Source organism: Lagopus leucura, unplaced genomic scaffold (genome assembly GCF_019238085.1).
Source record: "Lagopus leucura isolate 7727_CA_CO unplaced genomic scaffold, USGS_WTPT01 Super-Scaffold_100028, whole genome shotgun sequence".
Taxonomy (NCBI): Eukaryota; Metazoa; Chordata; class Aves; order Galliformes; family Phasianidae; genus Lagopus; species Lagopus leucura.
The window spans coordinates 7,568,498-7,586,945 of record NW_024962279.1 but is presented as its reverse complement, the minus strand read 5'-3'; the positions used below and the strand labels follow the sequence as shown (position 1 = coordinate 7,586,945).

The window sequence follows — 18,448 nt, the reverse complement described above, 5'->3', positions numbered from 1 at the left end:
GTCGTTCTGAGGATGGGTCGGGGGGTTTCCCTTTAATGGGAACTGAACAAAGTTGATAAGGAGAGGAATGTTCAAAAGAACAAGTCCTGTGATTTCTGCCCGCTGCACCTCCTGCTCTGCACACCAAAGTGCTGCTGCTGCGGGGACAAGGGCTCCAGCACTGCTCAGCCCTGGAGGTGGGGAGAGCTGCCCGGCTGGGCTGGGAGGGGTGGCACAGGGATGGGGCAGGGGTAGGACAGCATGGCCCCCACCAGTGAGCGCTGGGCTCAGTCTCAGCCCACGGCCGGGAGAAGAGCTGCACGTGGTGGAGGTGACCTCCTGTCCTCGTGCAGCACTGCAGGTCCCACTGCTTGGGAAGCACCCTGGGACACTGCAGGAACTCGTTCTCTGCTGAAGCACTTTGCCTTTGGGTGAATCTTTGTGGCTTGGTAAAACAACATATCAGCTGCCAAATGGTGACAGCCAAAACTCGGGGTAATAGATGAGAAAACGTGTGGGAGAATCAGATATTGTATAATAGGTGGGGCAGGTGCCAAAACCCAGCGAGTGATGTGTGTCTCTGAGCCACCCGGGAGAGGAGAAACTCGTATGGATGGAGATGCTGTCGGTGCTGCTCGCTGCAGGCAGGCCTCATGAAGGCAGAGCTCTGAGTGAGGCTGTCCAGCCCCAAAGCTGAGGGATGTGCTGGGAGCTGGGGGTGCGCAGGAGATGGGAGAGGAAAGCTGCAGGCATGCTGTGCTGCGGTACCCCAACGGCAGTGAGGGGCTGCAGGCTTCCCTTCAGGGTGCACGTGTAGCATGTGGCTTGCAGCGCTGCTCTCCTGGTTTGATCCCCCTCTGTGGTGGGGAGGAGTAAATCGCAGCCCTCTGTCAGAGGCCACAGGTGCTCCCTGCTGCTGCTCTGCCAGGGTTTGGTTGCAGAACATCCAGCTCTTGGCCTGGCTCTGCAGCCCACCCTGTGCTCTGTGCAGATGTCAGCATGGAGCCTCACCCAGAGCCAGCACATTCCAAGTGTGGCTGATGGAAACCTTCCACACCTTAAACCCCGTGTTTGGACACAAGGAGTGCAGCCCTTCCCCTCAGCAGCTCAGCAGGACCCTTCTGCACCTCTAGGTCAGAACGGACAGAGCATCAGGTTTGGCATTGGCAGGGAGACAAACAGGACGAGCCCCGGCGAGCTCCCCGTGCACAGCACAGCACTCCCGGGCACCAGAAGCAGCGCAGGCTGTGGTCTGCATCCTATCCCACGAAGGGCTCCTTGCAGCTGGGGCTGACGACCTTCTGACAGCACGGAGGGGGCAGCGCTGCCCCATCCCAGGATCCACACCTCAGGTGTGTGGCAGCAGCGCGGCTGCCCCAACCCGCCCCCAGGCACAGCCTGCAGCTGGAGCGGGACGCCGAAGAAGCAGCGCCGAACCGAACCCGAAGGCAGCTCAGAGCTCTCCCTGACTCCACCACAGCCAGGATCTCAGCGAGGTCCCTTCCTCCTACAGAACTCTCCTGAAAAGAGTAGAACGAGGGGAAAAAAAAAAAAAAAAAAAAAAAAAGAAAGCATTGCCCATGGTGAGCTGCTATCCTCAGCGATTCCCACAGCGTTTTATTGCCCGGAGGGAGAAGAGCGTGAACCCTGGAAGGAAGAACTCGCCAAAGCGTTTAACATTTTTACATCTCGCACAGAGCAAAAGGTTCCCAAAAATCTTTAAAAATAACCGCGGGGATGTTTGTTCGGGGCCGAAGGGTGGGAGCGGCGGGGAGCAGCGCGGTGGGACGGCGGCAGCGCTGCGCTGGGAGGCCGCTCGGGGCTGCGCGGTGAAAAAGAGCCGGGGGGCCCCGCGTGGCCGCTGCTGCGGAGAAAGGCGGGCGGAGGTGCGCGGTGCTCCTCCGCTCCGTGAGCAGCGCAGTGCTGGGCCGTCGGGGGAGCGAGCGCTGAGGAAACACTGCTCTGCCCCGCCGTGCGAGGGCCGAGGTCGGCACTGACGGCGAACGGTATCGAACGTAGCCGCGTATGTTTTCCTTTCTAGCGGTGGCGTAGCAGGACTCGCAGATAATCCCGAAAGAAAAACTCCTCGGGGGTCGCCGCCGCTCCGGCTGCCAGGCAGCACAGCGCGAGCAGCGGCACGCGGCTGCCATCCGCTCCCGCCGAGGCACGGGGACAGCCCCGGCGGAGAGCCCCGAACCCGGCATAGCTCAGGGACGCGCCGCTCTTTTCCAGCGTCAGAGCCCAAAACCGCCGCTGCCGGCCGCCGCACAGAGGGGATCCTCCTCGGGTCGAAGCTCGCCGAGCGCGGATCGGGGTCGGGGGCCGCACGGCGCGGCGCTGCCGCTCCCTCTCGCGGCCGCTCCGAGCGGGCGGGACCTACCCCGGTCCCATCCGTGCCCGCGGGCGGGGCGGGACGGAGCCGGCCCCCTCCCCATCCCCATCCCTTTCCCCGCCCCGCCCGGGGCTGGGGGTCCTCTCCGCGCTCCCCGTGCTGGAGCCGCGTGCGGCAGCGGCGGGGCCGCGGATTGCCGGCCGGACGGCGCTCTTCTGCCGGCCCCCCCGCGTGCCGCTCCTCGCGTTGCTGTCGCGTCGGGACCGCGGGCTGCGGATGCGGCGGGAGCCCGGGGTGCGGCCGGGGGGCTCTTCGGGCACAGCCGCCCGGGGGGGACGCGGCGCCGCGGAGAGCGGGGTCGTGAGGGGCCGGGAGGTGCTCGGCTCTATGCGGGGCGGCCATGGAGAAGTTGTACCTGGCGGGGAGCGGCCTGTGGGCCAACGGCACTCTGGGGAACGGCAGCCTGCAGCCCGAGGACAGAGCGACCGTCAGGAACGGCACCGCGGACCCCCTGAAGCGGAACGAGGACATGGCCAAGGTGGAGGTGACCGTGCTCTGCCTCATCCTCTTCCTCGCCCTGAGCGGCAACCTGTGCGTGCTGCTGGCCATCCACACCACCCGGCAGAAGCACTCCCGCATGTACTTCTTCATGAAGCACCTGAGCATCGCCGACCTGGTGGTGGCCGTCTTCCAGGTCCTGCCCCAGCTCATATGGGACATCACCTTCAGGTTCTACGGCCCCGACTTCCTTTGCCGGCTGATCAAGTACTTGCAGGTGGTGGGGATGTTCGCCTCCACCTACATGCTCCTGCTGATGTCCCTGGACCGCTGCTTGGCCATCTGTCAGCCGCTGCGGTCCCTGCATAGGCGGGCGGACCGGGTCTCCGTGCTGCTCACCTGGCTGCTGTGCCTGCTGGTCAGCATCCCCCAGATCCACATCTTTTCCCTGCGGGATGTGGGGAACGGAGTCTACGACTGCTGGGCGGACTTCATCCAGCCCTGGGGACCCAAAGCCTATGTCACCTGGATAACCCTCATGGTCTACATCATCCCAGTGTTGATGCTGAGCGTCTGCTACGGCTTAATCAGCTTCAAAATCTGGCAGAACGTGAAGCTGAAGACGGCCCACGGCCCCCCCGGGGGGCTGAGCTCCACCGCCCGCGGCGGAGCGGCGTTTGCCAGGGTCAGCAGCACGCGGCTCATCTCCAAAGCCAAGATCCGGACAGTCAAAATGACCTTCATCATCGTGCTGGCGTTTATCGTGTGCTGGACGCCCTTCTTCTTCGTGCAGATGTGGTCGGTGTGGGACACCAACGCTCCGCAGGAAGGTACGTCCTCCCCCCGCGGCTGTGTGCGTGCAGGGACTGCGGCGCTCCGGGCCGGGGGCTGGGAGAGACAGCAACGTCTCGGGGGCTCGGGAGTCTGGAGGGGCGAGGAGAGGTTCTGAGCGTGGAGCAGCACCGAGAGAGGAGGCGGCGGCTGCCCCTGAGCTCCCCTCACTGGAGCCGCGCGTCTCCCGTGCCCAATCCTTTTTTTTTCCCTTGCGGTACCGCTCTGTCGCCGCTGACTTCTTTGCTTGCAACTCTTCTGCCTTCCCGTCCCTCCCCTCTGTTCTCACCCGCCCGGGCACTGTGCTGCTTCTGTATGGCTCTGGATGAAGCACAGGTCTTCCAAAAGCCCTCTGATTTAAGAGTTTTGCCTCCTGGATGCGGTGTCACTGCTTTGCTATGTTTTACGCTCGGTGCTGGCTGCTGCTGCCATCCCCGGGGCTGCAAGCAGTGAGACTCACCGCCCGGCTCAGATCCGCGTGCTGTGCGAGCCGCTGCTGCCCCTGCACGGGAGCGTCCCCGCACCTGGGAAAAGCCGCGCGCGGAAAAGCTCTGCACAACTTTGTGAGCTGAGAGGAAGGACAGCAAAGTGCGCTCAGGGGCAGCGCTTTGGGCACCAGCAGCAGTGCGCAGTGTGGGGCTGCCGGAGGCCAACACCGGGCTGCGGCTCTGTGCTCTGCGGCTGGGTCCGGTCCGCCAGTACCGGGCTGTTGGTGGCACCGCGATGTCCCCGCAGCCCTGCCGCCGGAGCAGCTCTCCTGCCCGGCTCCAGCCGCCCTCGCTGTGCCTTTTTTGCTTCTCTCTGCTCGCTTACTGCAGGTGTGGAAGTTCAGCACAGCTTTTTAAGCCCTCCCGGATGCTCCCGACAGCTCTCTCTTGGTTTTCCGAATTCGGTCTAGTCCGAATGTCTGATTTTCAGACGCTGACGATGCCGTGTCTTTCACTGTATGTCCAACCCGCAGCCCCGAGGGCTTCTCCTGACCCATCAGCGAGCAAACGCTGGTGCTTTGTCCACAAGGCTGCACGGAGCACCGGGCTCTCAGCTGCAGCTGCCCACAGAACGCGGCCGCGTCTGCCTCTGCTGGCCCCTGAACAGAGCAGGGAGTCCCTCCATGTGACATCCCCATCTCTGCCATGTAATGTCCCCAGCCCTTGCCCTGGCGGGCCGATCTGGCTCTCGGGGCGCTCCTGGGGCGCTCTTGGGGGCCTAATGGTGCAGCCATGCACCATGAAGTGCAATTTATCAGCTCCAGAGGCAGAAGAGCTGAGTCAGCGAAAGATGAATGTATATCTTTTTTTCTAAAGTAGATTGAAATGCTGTGATGTGCCTCAGTTCTCTCACCACGGACTTTCAGCAGTTTCCTTTTATTAGGAGCAGCTGGAGCAGTTGTCACTAGAGCAGGAATTGTGGGTGAGCGGGTTAAAGGGGAATTTGGAAACCAGAGCCACAGTTTGTGCTTTTCTTCTGGTTTCAGAGGTGTGAGCGCGTTTTGGCTGAGGCGCAGAGGGAACAGACACAGCCAGACCCGGTGCTTCCCAGCAGGACACAGGGAGAGCAGGGCGGGGGCACAGGGCTGGGGGTTGGCGCGACTGTGGGTCCGCAGCCCCGTTCTGATGGGACGGAACCGATCTGAGCTCCGGGCCGTCGGGAGGGAAAGCGCTTCGCGCCGTGCCAGCGCGGTGCCGTGGCCGCGGCTCCGCCCTCCGCCCGCTGTTTGCGTTCGCAGCGGCAGCGCGGGGTCGGGGGCCCACAGCGAAATCTTCGCCCCCCGCACCTGACGCGCTCTCTCCTTGCAGCCTCCCCCTTCATCATCGCCATGCTGCTGGCCAGCCTCAACAGCTGCTGCAACCCCTGGATCTACATGCTGTACACGGGGCACCTGTTCCACGACCTGATGCGGCGCTTCCTCTGCTGCTCCGCGCGGTACCTGAAGGCTCGGCCGGCCTGCGAGCTGAGCGTGGGCAGGAAGAGCCATTCGTCCTCCTTCGTGCTCAGCTGCCGCAGCAGCAGCCAGCGCAGCCTGGCGCAGCCGCCCTCCACGTGAGGGCACCGGGCCGAGTGCTGGGAAGCGCTGGGACTGCGGTGGGGAGTGCGGTGTAAATAAATAGGGGTACAGACGTGTGTGCGGGAGAGCGCGGGCAGCGCGCCGCGTCGGGCCGGGCAGCGGCGAGGAGAACTCCGCGCTCAGGGCTGTGCGGGGCTGAGCAGCGCCTGGCCCGTTCCCACCGGCGGCTTTAATGCACGGACCGTCGTCGGAGCCCCTCCTGCCTCCTGCATGGAGCTCATCTGGGACGGGGCTGAGGGTGGGCACTGCGGGCTGGCAGGAGTAATGCCAGCGTGGGACTGGGGATCTGTGCAATAATGCATCTGCTGAGCGTGCTCCAGGCTTCTCCTAAGGCATCTGGGTTACACTGGGGCTCCGTGGGGTTGAGGAGCTGCTATCTGGTCCTCCGAGGCCAAGCACTTGTTCTGGGTCTGCAGCTGATAGCATTTGATCTTTTCCACCAATGCAACCTTCTTGCTTTGTAACGCACAAAGTCATGCTCACAGCATGGGTTTTTTAATTGTTAAGGAATACCTGTAAATAAAACTTTCTGGCTGTGTCTTGATGGAGGGGAGGTGCAGGAGGAGCACTGTGCCAAAGGGCGAAGGCCATGGATGGCTGTGATGCATTTCACATGGTGTGAGGGTGCTGTTGAGCTCAGGGCAGTGCGCTGAGTGCTGTGTTCAGTGTTCCATGTGCTGCATGAGGCAGTGCTGAGGGGGGCCTGGTGCTGCTCTCCTCACTGCCTGCAACCCTGTGAATGCAGCAAGGCTCAGTGTTAGCATTGGGAGCGGGTACAAAAAGCGCACTGAAATCTGTACCTGTTTCTTTTTTCACTGTCACCAACACATACATTGTTACCTGCCGTGCTGTGGCTTTCCTTTCCATGTTTTTCCAGGAGCTTCAGTGAGCTGTTAGCATGCACAGCCCATCTCAGCACCTTCCACCAGACTGGTTTAAGGTGTTCCCAGAGCACACCGTTTTTCCCCCTGTGCTCATCTTCTTTCTCCTGGCAGTGAGGCATGGTGGGGATTTGTCACCACAGGAGGACACCAACCATGGCCTCAAAGGGCCAAAGGGAATCAGAGGCACTGCGGCAGGGCGGCGTGTGCTGCTTGTGGGGCCGTGGAGGTGGGAGGTGGTGGGAGCTGGGCTGGGATTTGGCTCAGGATGGGAATAAGCAGAACAACGGCAACACTAAAAAGAACATAATTCCAATGTGGTTTTAAATTCTTTTTATTTCAACAAAAGCCTTTAAAAAAATACCTGTGATAAAGTGTTTTCAGAAACATTTTTTTCCTACAAACATTCAAATATCCTTCACTACATGTAACTGCAGCCACCCCGAGGCGCAGTGCTGTGCAGCATCAGTGCAACGTTGCTGAGGGCAGCAGAGCTCCACGACCCCGCAGCAGAGGAGCACCATGCAAACTGTGCCTCTCTCTGTGGCATCGCGTTGGGAAGGACTTTGGCCTCAAATACTTGTTGGGAGCCGAGGGAAGAATAAATTGAGAATAATATCTGGACAAAGAGACCTCCTGGGCCCCGGGGCAGCACAGCGCTCGGGGCAGCACCAGTAGAGCACACAGGTGCCTCTGTGTCCTTGACATCCCAAGGACAGATGTGCCCAGAGCCCCGGCACGGCAGCAGAGACCCAGCGGGCACTGTGGCTGCTCGGGGACCGGCACAGCGCGGCGGTTGTGGTGCTGCTGGGATTTAGGTTTCCTTTCGCAGCACGACCCTGACGTTACTGCAGATCTTGGAGAGCGCCTCGAAGAGCGGATCGCAGAAGGTGTGGATGCAGAGGGAGTAGATGCGGCTGACACACTGGATCTCGATCAGGTAGCTCTTGATGCAGGGCACCACCGCCCAGATGTGGCAGAAGGAGATGAGGGCGAAGAGGAAGCCCCAGACCACGGCCAGGGGGATGCCCAGCACGGCCGAGAGCAGCCGGTAGCACCAATACTTGCTGACGGTGAAGGTGGTGTAGCTGCTTTTCCAGACACCGTCAAAGCTGTACGTCCCCACGGGCTCAGCTATCACATCCTCGAAATCCACCTGGCACAGGACGGAGGGAGGGAGCGTTGGCACAAGGTGAGGTGCAGGAGCTGCTGTGTGCGGGGAAGCTCAGGGGGAGGGATTGGTTCCGTCACAGGGTGGGCACAGACACCAGGCCCAGGTTGGAGGGACCTCGTGCCCAGCAGTGCACTGTGCCCACAGGACAGGACATGGCCACAGGCGGGGATGGGCACAGCCATACTTGAGGAAGACAGAGCCCATTCCTATGCTTTTTTATCATTCAAGGACATGGGCTGCCCACACGCAGGAGGTGTTGGTGCTAGTAAAACCCCACGGTGCTCCTGATCTATGATTTTCTTATTATACATCTGGAGGTGAGATACCTGGTTCTGCCTGTTTGCGTTCTGCTGAAGGGGGAGGGATCAGCCTGGCCATGCTCTTGCAGGAATATCATTGCTATACACAGCCATTGGGAGCATTGCAAATATTCCTAAGAGCCTCCAAATCATGCACAGACCTTGCTGCATTGGAAACCATTTTTAGGGAATGCATGAACCAAGCCAATTTTCTTCAGAAGAAGCACCTTTCCTTGGTTAGGCTGACATGTCTGCTTATGCATTTATGTCCAACTGCAGCATCTCTTCTGTTTTTGAAAGCTCTTTGATCATAAGGTCATTCCGCATCACCTTTAATTTCCTGGGGTTGGCAGCAGGCACCAGGACAGACACTGACACGGGCTGGGAAAGAACAGCCCTGTGTGTGGGTGCAGGTGGGCACAGGGGAGCAGCTCCAATCCCCTCCAGACCCTGCCCAGCTGAGATCCAAACAGGTTCCAGCTGCCTGGCCAGCTAATCGGGATAATTAGTGAGGGCAGCAGCAGGCTATAAGAAGGAGTCTGCCCTTCTCTCTTCCTTTTGCTCCCTGCGTATCAGGAGGGGCTATTGAGGAGAGATAGGACACAGGCTGAATGCTGAGCTGGGCTCTGCCCCACAGCCTTCAGCGAGTGCCTCCAGGCACCACCTGCACATCCTGTGCCACGGCTGGGAGGAGGCTGGAGGCTCCAGGGCTTTGCCACGCGCTGCTGCTGCTGCTGTATGTGTGCCAGGACTCTGCTTGCAGGTGGGTGCCCTTCCGCCTATGTGGCTGCTGCCTCTCTCTGCACGGCTCTGATGTATGCCCGGGGTGTTTCCTGGTGTGCTGCTGCCCACTGTGGAGAGGCTTCAGCTGCTCATGTTTTTCCACAGTGCTGGGGCTGTGGCTGTGCCTTTCCCTGCCCAGCTTATCGTCTGGTCTATTTTTGGGTCTGGAAGAATGCGAGGTGGCTTCATCAGATGCTTTGAAAACAGAGGAAGTAGTCTAATTACATGAGTTGATGGGCTGGAAAATCCTCTGCAGAGTTTTTGGAGCTTGAGAGGAAAAAGGGGATGGGAATGGCCTGTGGTTGGGGAGGATGGGGAGGCCTTGTTGCAGGCACTGGGTGCTGCTCCTGCACTGCATCCCCTTCCCACGGCTGGCCCTTATCCCCAGCAGCTCTGCTGCACAGAGGCCTGCAGGGTGCCCTCCTATGGCTGTCACTGCGCAGCCCCTCAGGGCACTGCCGGGGTTCCACTGGAATACAAAGCGTTTCAGCACACAAATGCTTTTCACTGGTGCCATCAAGGTCACAGCTTGCTCAGAAGTTTTGTGAGCAGCTTGGGCTGTGCCATCCCTCCTGGTGTGCCGTTTGCTTTGATCTCAAAGCAGTTTTAATAAAACTCATCCCTCTCCTCCTTGCCCCACTTTAGGCCAACCTTACCCCAGTATTATTCTAACAAATCCCATTACACGACTGACAGAGCGGACAAGTTTCGATGGTCACTGCTTAGGAAGAGGCGTTCCTTTTCCCTTTTCTCTCTCCTCTCCCCTTTTCAGAGACGTGTGCTCCTTTTGATCAAAAATAGAAGCGGGTTGCTGCACCCCGTGCTGGCATGCAGGGGAAACGGTCTTCTTGCAAACAGGACAGTGCTTATCTCAGTGCTCTGCTGCTCGAACTGCTGAGCCTTGAACATTAGCAAGTTCTTCTCAGCTTTTTTCAAAGGTTCCCTTTCAAGCAGTGGTATGGGCTGACCCCATTTTATTTTTGGCTTCCCACTGCTGTGACCAGTGAGGGCAGCCCCATATGTTTTCAGGCCAGTGGAGACGGGCAGTGCATTCAAGGAATAGAATATAGCATCAATGGGGCCACATGCACAGTGGGACCAGAGGCTGTTCTCCTCCCCCTGCCACCTGCAGTGCAGCCTCTGGCCCTCATGGCAGTGATGAAGACCTGGCTGCTTACACTCTGTGCAATGGGAAGGGAGCTAGTCTCCTAAAAGCAGTGCTCAGGAAGTCCTTACCTTTACAACGTCTTCGTTGATCCGCTTTGGATCTCTGTTCACCAGGTCGATCTCCTTGGTGTGCTGGTCTTTGATGATGATCCTCTCCTCCAGCTCTCTCTGTTCCTCAGCCATGGCTCTGGTGCTGCTGGGCTGCAGTGCTGGGGCAGTGCAGAGGGCAGGCTGTGAGAGCTGAGCAGCTGCCCCACGCCCTGGCTGTGCTCCAGGCTAAAATTAATGTCGTGCTGCATCGGTGCCCTTAAAGGGGCTGTGCTGGAGGGACCCTGTGGCCTGGGGGGGCTCTGGGGGCTGACACATCCTTGGCTAAAGCTGCTGTGGTGTAGTTTGTAGCAGATGTCCTCAGCACACATTGTGTGGGTGAGTCACTGGGGCAGGTTGCATGGAGAGGCTGCGGATGCTCCCTCCCTGGCAGCACTCGAGGCCAGGCTGGATGAGACTGTGAGCAACCTGGTTTAGAGGGAGGGAGGTATCCCTGCCTATAGCAGGGGGTTGGAAGGAGGTGATCCTAAAGGTCCCTTCCAACACAAAGCATTCTAAGAGACAGGAGCAAAATGGGTGGGAAATAACCATGCAAAACCTGTGAGTCTGTGTGAGGGTAAATGGCACTGGTAAGGATGGGAGAATGCTGTGAGGTGCCCTGGCTGCTGCACTGGGGCAGGTTTCAATGGCCACGTCCTGGTCATGGGCGTTCAAGCTGAGCTTTCACCAAAGCTAACCACGGAGATATGGACAGTGATGGGTGCTGCTGGGAGACGAGCAAAGCACCCAGTGCTGGTGTGTGTGCGGCTCCGGGTGCAAGGAGTGTGACAGCCATCTCATGGAGAAGCAGTGCTGCTTGGCCGGGGCCCAGCGCTGGGTTTAGGAGTGCAGCTGCTGTGTGGTGGGGAGCTGGATCTGCTCTGCTCTGCCCCACGCTATTGCCTGCCTGCCAGTGCAGGGCTGCTGCAGCGGGGTTGTGTGGGGCCTGCAGAGCTGGGTGCAGCCCCATGCCCTGTGGTGTGCGTCATACTCTGCCTTTGGGCTGCAGCTGGGTGCTGCAGGCATGCGGATCCGGTGTCCAGGGTGTGGGAGGAGGAACATGAGAGCTGGGCTGTCTGTGTGCAGCCAGCAGCCGCCTGAGGTAGTGCTGGGAGCTGCTTGTGGGGATATAAATAGGTCGGGGTGCTGTCGGAGTGCAAGTGGGACACCACACAAGTTGTGATGCACAGCTGGCAAGGGGTGAAAAATAGTGCTGGTTTGTCAGCAATTAGTGGCAACCAGGAGCTGAAGTGCCATCTGTAGGCAATAATGCATTTGTTGCATGTCTGCCTTGCTGGAGGAAGGGGGCTGATGCAGAATGCTGCTGTGCTGCATCCAGGTCACACTGAAGTTCAGACTTTTCCTTTTGGGATGTTTGCTAGAAATCCAACAGGCTTCTCTCTGCAGAAACCAAGCTCCCGTTGCCCCCCCAGGATTGGCCATACGTGGTCTCAAGGAGGGAGTTTCTTTTCCTAAAATGATTATCAAGATCCGAGCTGGCCTGTGGGCTGCAGGGACCGTGCTGTGAATTCAGAAGCCTTCTTAGAGGTCAGCAAAATAACCTGCTGCTTAGGCCCAGCCAGTGAAGTAGATTCCTCTAGAGCAGAGAGGAATAAATACAAAAAAAATAAAGTCCAGAGAAATCAAAGTTCTATGGAAAGAAATAGATGACAATGTTGGGGAGCAGCATGGCAAAATGGAGCTTGTGCTGTGCCCTGAGAGCACATGGCATGGGGGTGGAGGGACAGCAGTGCTGGAAATCTGGGTTGGGGCAGAGTGGGGGAAGGACTGATGCCCAGCTTGGTCTGTGTCAGGGGACAAATGAACAGAGCTGTTGCAATTGAAGGGAAGCTGTCGCTGGGTGGGATGGAGCATAAGGGCCTGGTGCTTGCAGTGCCTGGAGCACGGCTCTCCTTGCATCTTTTCTAAAAAAGCAAAACAAAGGCTCCTTTTCAAGTCTCCTTCCTGTGAGCTCCTTTGGGCCTTCTCTCTGTCAGCATGTGGGGTCTGGTGGGGCTGGGTTGGATCTTGCTGCTCAGACTGGGTGCTGGGAGCATTGGGGCTGCACTGGAGGCTTAATGGCATGGCCAAAATAAGTGGCTCCTGAACAAAAGTTTGAGTAGTAGCTGTGTCGTGTGCAATGTCAATTAAAATTAAATTTTGAGGTGGAAGTAGAGAAAAACATTCATTTATCATTTGAGTCTCCTTAGTTAGTTTCAAACCAAAGCAGATTGCCCTTTAAAGGAGAGCAAAACCTGTGGTGTTTGTACAGCCGTGAGGGCATGGATTCAATATCCAAGTCATTCTCCATTCCTGCCTGTGTTACAGGTGCTCAGGTGGGAGCTCAAACTTCTCAGGGGGCAGTGGGTGCTGTGTGCCACAGGTGCCAGGAGCAGAGGGACAGCTGTGGGAGCCTCTCAGCACAGAGCAGGGAAATGGCCTGCAGTCAGCAATTCTCCTTGGGTTGAACGGTTACAAGATTCCTTTGGTGCCGATGTCCTGGCTCTCATGGGGCTGCAGCTGGAGCAGCTCCGTGCTGGTGGTGTGACAGTGCACCCAGTCTGTGAGCACCGCGTGGATGTGGGATGAGGGCAGGCAGCTGGCAGTGGGCAGCCAGGTACTGCATGTAGTGCTGGGTTTGATCAGCCCAGTGCAATGGGCATCGTAGGAAACGTGCAGCTGTATTTGTGGTGCCATAGCAGCTCAGCAGGCACTACCTACTTCCTAATCACAACCCTATGGCTGTGGGCAAAGCTGTGTTCTAAATGCTGAATAAATGTCCTATTTCAAGTTGGAAGGGAATAACAAAGTGAATCAGGTTCTGGAGCAGTCAGGGTGCCTCAGCTACACAGCTGCTCCTTCAGTGTCCTCAGCTGTGGGGTCCTGGCTGGTGCTGCAGGGGTGGTGAAGCCTCAGGGTCTGGGGGCTGTGCTGGGAGAGCAGAGGGTCCCGGGCTGAGCTGCTCACAGCACTGCTGAGTGGTGCTGAGCCTGCTTCAAGGGCGGCCCTCACTTGCTGCGGGCGCAGGGAGCTGCCATATAGCAGCCTCTGCCCTACTCTGCCTGCTTTCAGCTCCTCTCAGTCACAGCGCTTATCTCTCTCTCCAGTACTCTAAATTCTTCTGGATTTTCATTTTAAAATAGCCTTGTTTGGCTTTGCCTTATCTAGTGGGACCTTCTCTTGATTTATCACTTGTCATACCCAATTGGGTGCTCCTGTAATCAGATTTAACCAGTTCGTGTGCTGCTGCTGAGAACTGGGGTCCTATCTCACCACTGGCTATTTATTCTAGGGAATGAGGCTTGATTAGTTTTTTTCCTTTAACCAAAATCCATGCAGCCATAGAATAATGCTTTCCCTTTCAGCAGAGCTGAACTGCTGCTGTCTGTGAATCTGGGCTCAGGTAGTGAGGAGGGACAGTGCCAGCACATGGATGGTTGTGGTCACTGCTCAGGTGGGAGTTTTGCATCACACTGTGGTGAAGGCAGCCAGAAACCTGGCAGCTAAAGCTGTCTGGCAAGCACATGATCCCCCCTAGCACCTGGGAAACACTTTGCTACCCCTGTAGGAGTGTCTGACAATTCCCTTCCAGCCCAGTAGGATGTGTGGGGTTCTCTTGCCTATATGCTGGTAGAGCTATGTGCAGAGATTTGTGGCCCAAGGATGATGCCAGGAGCCCAGCCCTTCTCTGAAGGCAGCTAGGGTAATCTGAGCTTTGAGTAAAACACTGTGTGAAGTGTTTGTACAAGGCAGCCAAAAATAAAATGCAATCCTGAAAAGCAAGGCATGTTACCCCTCGTAAATGAGAGAAGATGCTGCTTTTTGGGTGATGTCATTGCAGAGATGTGCAGAGCGCTGCCTGTGGGGCTGATCAATACTGTGGCATGCCCAGAAGGCTCCTGCTGCACACAAATCAAATTGCCCTTTCCAGCCCTGGGAGGGAGGTTAGGCCCTTAATAACAGAGCAGAATATAGAGGCCTATTTCTAGCACCAGGAGCTTTGCATGTGAAAAGCTTCAGCTGCTCTTCCCTCTGTTCCTGCTCCTGACGTATTGTAGCTCTGCCCCACAGCAGTTGCCCAGAAGCTAAATATTGTGATGGCCCCAGGTGCCCATCCAGGTGCTGGCTGCTTCCCCCCAAAATAGCAGTGGTAAAGCCAAGGCTCTATTTGGGGCTCCTGTGGCTCCAGCAGGACCTGGGTGGGTGCTGCGCTGAGAGGGGCTGCTGTAAGCTAGAAGGAATGCTGTCAGTCCTGGAAGGATCTGTGTCCCCACTGAGTGCGCTGCCAAATGCAGTGCGAAGGCCATGGCAGCTGCAGCCCATGGGAAGTGCTGCCCACTGCCTCAGGAGATGCTCTGTGCACAGTGTCACCTAAGCAGCTCAGAGGGCACTGCCCAGACTGAGCATAGGTGCAAACTGTGCCCAGATCTGTGCAGCACTGTGATCACCCAGCCTTAAAATCTCCTACACGTGGCAGAGACCTCGCTCGGTGGGAGCTCCCGTGAGGACCCAGCTGGGGGTGGAGAGCTGGGGGCAATTCCTGAGCGAGCTGGAGGTGCTGTTGCTGCTTGGAATTTAAAGCTCAGCACCTTGTGCTGTGCTGTGGAGTTTGGGTGCTGCAGCAGATCAGGTGCAAACCTCACCCTGCTGAGAGCTGTGCTTTTTTCAATGCTTCAATATATGGTTTTCATCCTGATTTACTGCCTGGGAAGATGGGGTTTTGGAGCAGCAATGAGACTTGGTTATTGCTAGAGCCTGGTGTCAGCTATGCTCTAATTCCTGCCCTCGATAACAGGCAGCACCATGAGTGCTTTCTCCCCAGCCCATCACCTCAGGCTCTGCAGTGCCCACAGCTGCTGTTAATGCTGCACAGAGCTCAGGGCACAGCAGGGGCTGCTGCAGAACAGTGGGGCTTCCTGGTGCTGACAGCATGCTGCTGCCCTCCTGCACCTCACTTTCACATCACTGCAGCACATGGAGACCTGCACTGCAGCCAGGTCTGCCGAGCTCCAGCTGCTCCTTGCAGGGAGTGAAGGCCCTGATCCCCTGGGAGGTGCCAAATCACCCCCAGAGGAACCGTTACCTCTGTATTTTTTCTGCTAAACCTCAGTAACTGAAAACAACCCACGTGCCTTGAGCAAATATTGTGACATTTTGTTATTCACACTAGGCATGATAAGGAGTTGTTTTAAGGACTGCGGTGCAGGATTTGTTTACTTTGGATGTCAGTACAGATTTGGCCTTTGGAGGAAGCACTGTAACTCTGTAGGAATGTGGATGCTCTCATGTCCACTGGAGCTCAGCCAGGACCTGGTACCCAGTGTGAGGTGTTCTGGGGCAGACAGGGCACTTGGGGCCATCTGGAACGCATAGAAACCAGGTGACTTTGTCAGTGTCTGCTCAAGAAGAGCTGTGAAGCTGTGAAGACGACATGTCAAGTCTTTAAATGGAGAACCACAGCATCACACGTTGCCTCGCAGCACCCTGCTCTGCCCTGGTGCCTGTGGCTCTTTTTCATGTTTCTGTGATGGATAGCTGCTCTGCAAGCCTAGCTGTGCTCTATTCATAGGAACGCTTTGGCTTCAAGGCAAGATGGTGAAGGCAGCAAAAATGGAGCTTTCTCCTTGTGTGTTTGTATCCCAGAGCCAACTGCTGTGCTGCACTGTGCCATGCTGTGCCCTGGCCTGCACTGGGGGTCCATGAGCAGGCTGTGCTTCGTGCTGCAGTTTTGCAGGAGCTACCCCAAACCAGTTGCATCTTTATGGGTGTTGGCTGCCCAGGACTATTTATGACAGCACAATTGACTGAATTAATATTCATAGACTTCCCCCAACCATATGCTGTAAATCGTGGTGGCTGTGGCAGCATGCCCTTGCTCAAATCATAGCAGTTCCTTGGGTGGTGTTGAATGGTATTTGTGCATGAACTTAAGGCTTCTTGAAAGAGCTCTGTGCTCTTGGGACAAATGGGAGCTGTGCCATCGCCGCTGGGATGGGAGTGAGTCTGCTGCTTGTGGGATAATGTGGGAGATGTGGGCTAAGAGCTGTGTGGCGCTGAGCCCCCTGCAGGCATGTGAGCCTCAGAGTGTTTCTGGGGATTGAGGTGGCCCTTTGTCCCCAAGCTGATGGAGCACTGAGCCATGGGATGAACTAATGGGCAGGGCTCTTCTGGGCTGGTGGGTCTGGTGTGTCAGAATCAAAAGGGATGAGTTTTGTGTGTGTAAATCCCTCATTGCAATCAGTACCCATATGTGGAAGAAAGTGATGCTGCTCTTCTCCTTCCACGCACTATTTCTGGTGCTCTCTAAAGTCATGCCTGACTTGCTGGTATTTCATTAAAATGCTCTTTCTTTGAGGGGAAAGCAGCACCAGAGTGCCAGAAAAATAGATACTCTGATAGCTGTGAGATTGGATAAATGTTATTCTTTCCCTTGTTTCTGTATGAAAGCTGTGTCACCAAAGACTGATATCTACCACTGTTTAGCATTGCTGCTCAGATGTGGGAAGGGAAAGTTGCACATCCCTGATGGAAGCAGCAAGCAAAGCGTGGCAGAGCTGCCTGGTGCTGTGCCACAGCCGTGGGGCCTTGTGAAGCCAACCAACGTTGTTGGTTGCAGATCCCTTCTTCCACCTGGGTGGCACAATCAAAAATGCCAGTTTAATGTTTTCAGCTCGATTTTATTTCGGTGCTGCTCTGTGGTGCTTTGAGGGTTAACACACAAAGAGATGCTTTGTCTGCTTGTGTACCTGCTGTGAGCAGGTTTTGCTCTTTGTGCTGTATTTGCTGTTGCTGCCCCTGCAGCTTTGCTTTTTATCCTTTGGTGTTACTTGAAGAACATCTGTGGAATGACAGCAGTGTCAGCCCAGTGGCTCTGAACATGTGGAGGACCAACGCATTGCATTCCCTGACGAGGCCTTGAGGAGGCCATTGGCTGGAGCTGTTCTGTGATGAGCAGTGCCTGGTAGTGAGATTGCATTTGATAGGGCTCAAAACAGCACAGCTGCAGGTCTGGAAATGGAATGGCTCAAGAAGTCTGAGGTGAAGTTTAAAAAGAATTTGAGCTGTCAAAAGAAGGGAAGAACATTTGAAAACACAACAATCTGTTTTCCCAGTTACTTGTGCAACCAACTCAGCTCACCCATGTATCATCTACAGTCTGATTCCTTTTATAGTAAAAACAAATATTGGAGGGACTCAAGGCCAAACGTTGCTCTTTTTTGGGGTCAATCTACACTGTTGGCATCACTTTCAGTGCTGCTGAGCTATCAAATTTGGACCAAAGCCTGGAGAAATGAGGGCAGTTGGCACCTTCAGTGCTGGGCTGCAGCCCTGCCACCTTGCAGCAAGTCCCTGTGCATCCCCAGCATGGCTCCAGCTGGTGTCATGTTGTGGTGCACGGCATGGGCTGGGCAGGATGCATGGTGTGTGATGGATCTGACGTGCCCTGCATGCACATCGCCTGCTGCTTCTGCTGGAGTGCTTTAAGCATCCCTGCAGGCAGCAGGGAAAGGGCTTTGAGTAGCAGCTGCATCAGGACTAGTGACAGGAATGGGGAGGCTGCTGGCCTGGCGTGGGTAGAATCACAGAATCATGAAGGTTGGAAGAAACTCTAAGATCACTCAGTCCAACTGCCATCCCAGCCCCTCCATGTCCACTAACCATGTCCTGGAATCCACAAGGTGGAGAAATTCAGGAGTGAGGAAAGAGGCAGAGCAGGGAAGGCGGGTGAGCTGGTGCTGGCTGTGCAGCAGAGCTGGCTGCTCCTTGTCCGCTGCTGAGCACCCCTCTCCCCCGGGGGGATTGCCAGGCCAGTCCTGCAGGGCTTCCATGCTTCTGAAAGAGCAAACATGAAGCACTGTACCTGGGGGTTACTACTTCTGTAACTGTTGCAGCAACAGAATACTCATTGACAGCAGTCAGCTTAATTTCTTCAGCATCAGAGTGTAGGAAGATGGAGAGTCACATCCTAAAACTGTCTTTCCATAGCAATGCTTGCACAAGAGATATGCGACCCTATGAGCCAAAATGGGCCTGGCTTTGGACCAGGACCCAGCTGGCTCCAGAGGGGTTGGATCAGCGCAGATGAAGGCTTCGGAGTTGAGAGATTTGTGGTGGATCAAAGCAGTCCCATTTGGGCAGGGGCTGCGAGGTGCCTGGTGTGCCTGCTCCCTGCGCTGTGCTGCTGGTGGCTGTGCCTCACATGCAGGTGGTGGTCAGGTGCTTCGAAAGATGAAAAATCTTGGTGGGTGAGCTAAAGCAACAGGAGGGGAGCACAGGGTGAGCCCAGAGCTCCGGCAGTGAGATGTGCTGCAAAAAGGACTCCGAAGCCTTCATCTGCGCTGATCCAACCCC

At 56.7% G+C, this 18,448-nt stretch overlaps 2 protein-coding genes across 2 annotated transcripts; one reads left to right on the top strand and one right to left on the bottom strand.

Moving 5' to 3' along the window:
• The first annotated feature begins 2,661 nt into the window (after positions 1–2,661).
• OXTR (oxytocin receptor) lies at positions 2,662–6,249 on the top strand. Its single transcript, XM_042880992.1, has 2 exons — positions 2,662–3,639; positions 5,437–6,249. The coding sequence occupies exons 1-2, from the start codon at positions 2,712–2,714 to the stop codon at positions 5,682–5,684; spliced, it is 1,176 nt and encodes a 391-aa protein (XP_042736926.1). The 5' UTR covers positions 2,662–2,711; the 3' UTR covers positions 5,685–6,249.
• A 666-nt stretch (positions 6,250–6,915) lies between these two features.
• CAV3 (caveolin 3) lies at positions 6,916–10,253 on the bottom strand. The gene is made up of 2 exons (XM_042880993.1): positions 10,079–10,253; positions 6,916–7,742 (listed from the first exon to the last, which is right to left on the bottom strand). Exons 1-2 carry the CDS (start codon positions 10,190–10,192, stop codon positions 7,401–7,403), a joined length of 456 nt encoding a protein of 151 aa, XP_042736927.1. The 5' UTR covers positions 10,193–10,253; the 3' UTR covers positions 6,916–7,400.
• Between the last annotated feature and the right edge of the window lie 8,195 nt (positions 10,254–18,448).

Excerpts from the sequence above, each read along its gene's own strand:
- CAV3 (XM_042880993.1), bottom strand. The coding sequence starts at position 10,192 with ATGGCTGAGGAACAGAGAGAGCTGGAGGAGAGGATCATCATCAAAGAC. Across the intron at positions 7,743-10,078 it reads TCAACGAAGACGTTGTAAAG|GTGGATTTCGAGGATGTGAT; the intron begins GTAAGGACTTCC and ends GTCCTGTGCCAG.
- OXTR (XM_042880992.1), top strand. The coding sequence starts at position 2,712 with ATGGAGAAGTTGTACCTGGCGGGGAGCGGCCTGTGGGCCAACGGCACT. Across the intron at positions 3,640-5,436 it reads CACCAACGCTCCGCAGGAAG|CCTCCCCCTTCATCATCGCC; the intron begins GTACGTCCTCCC and ends CTCTCCTTGCAG.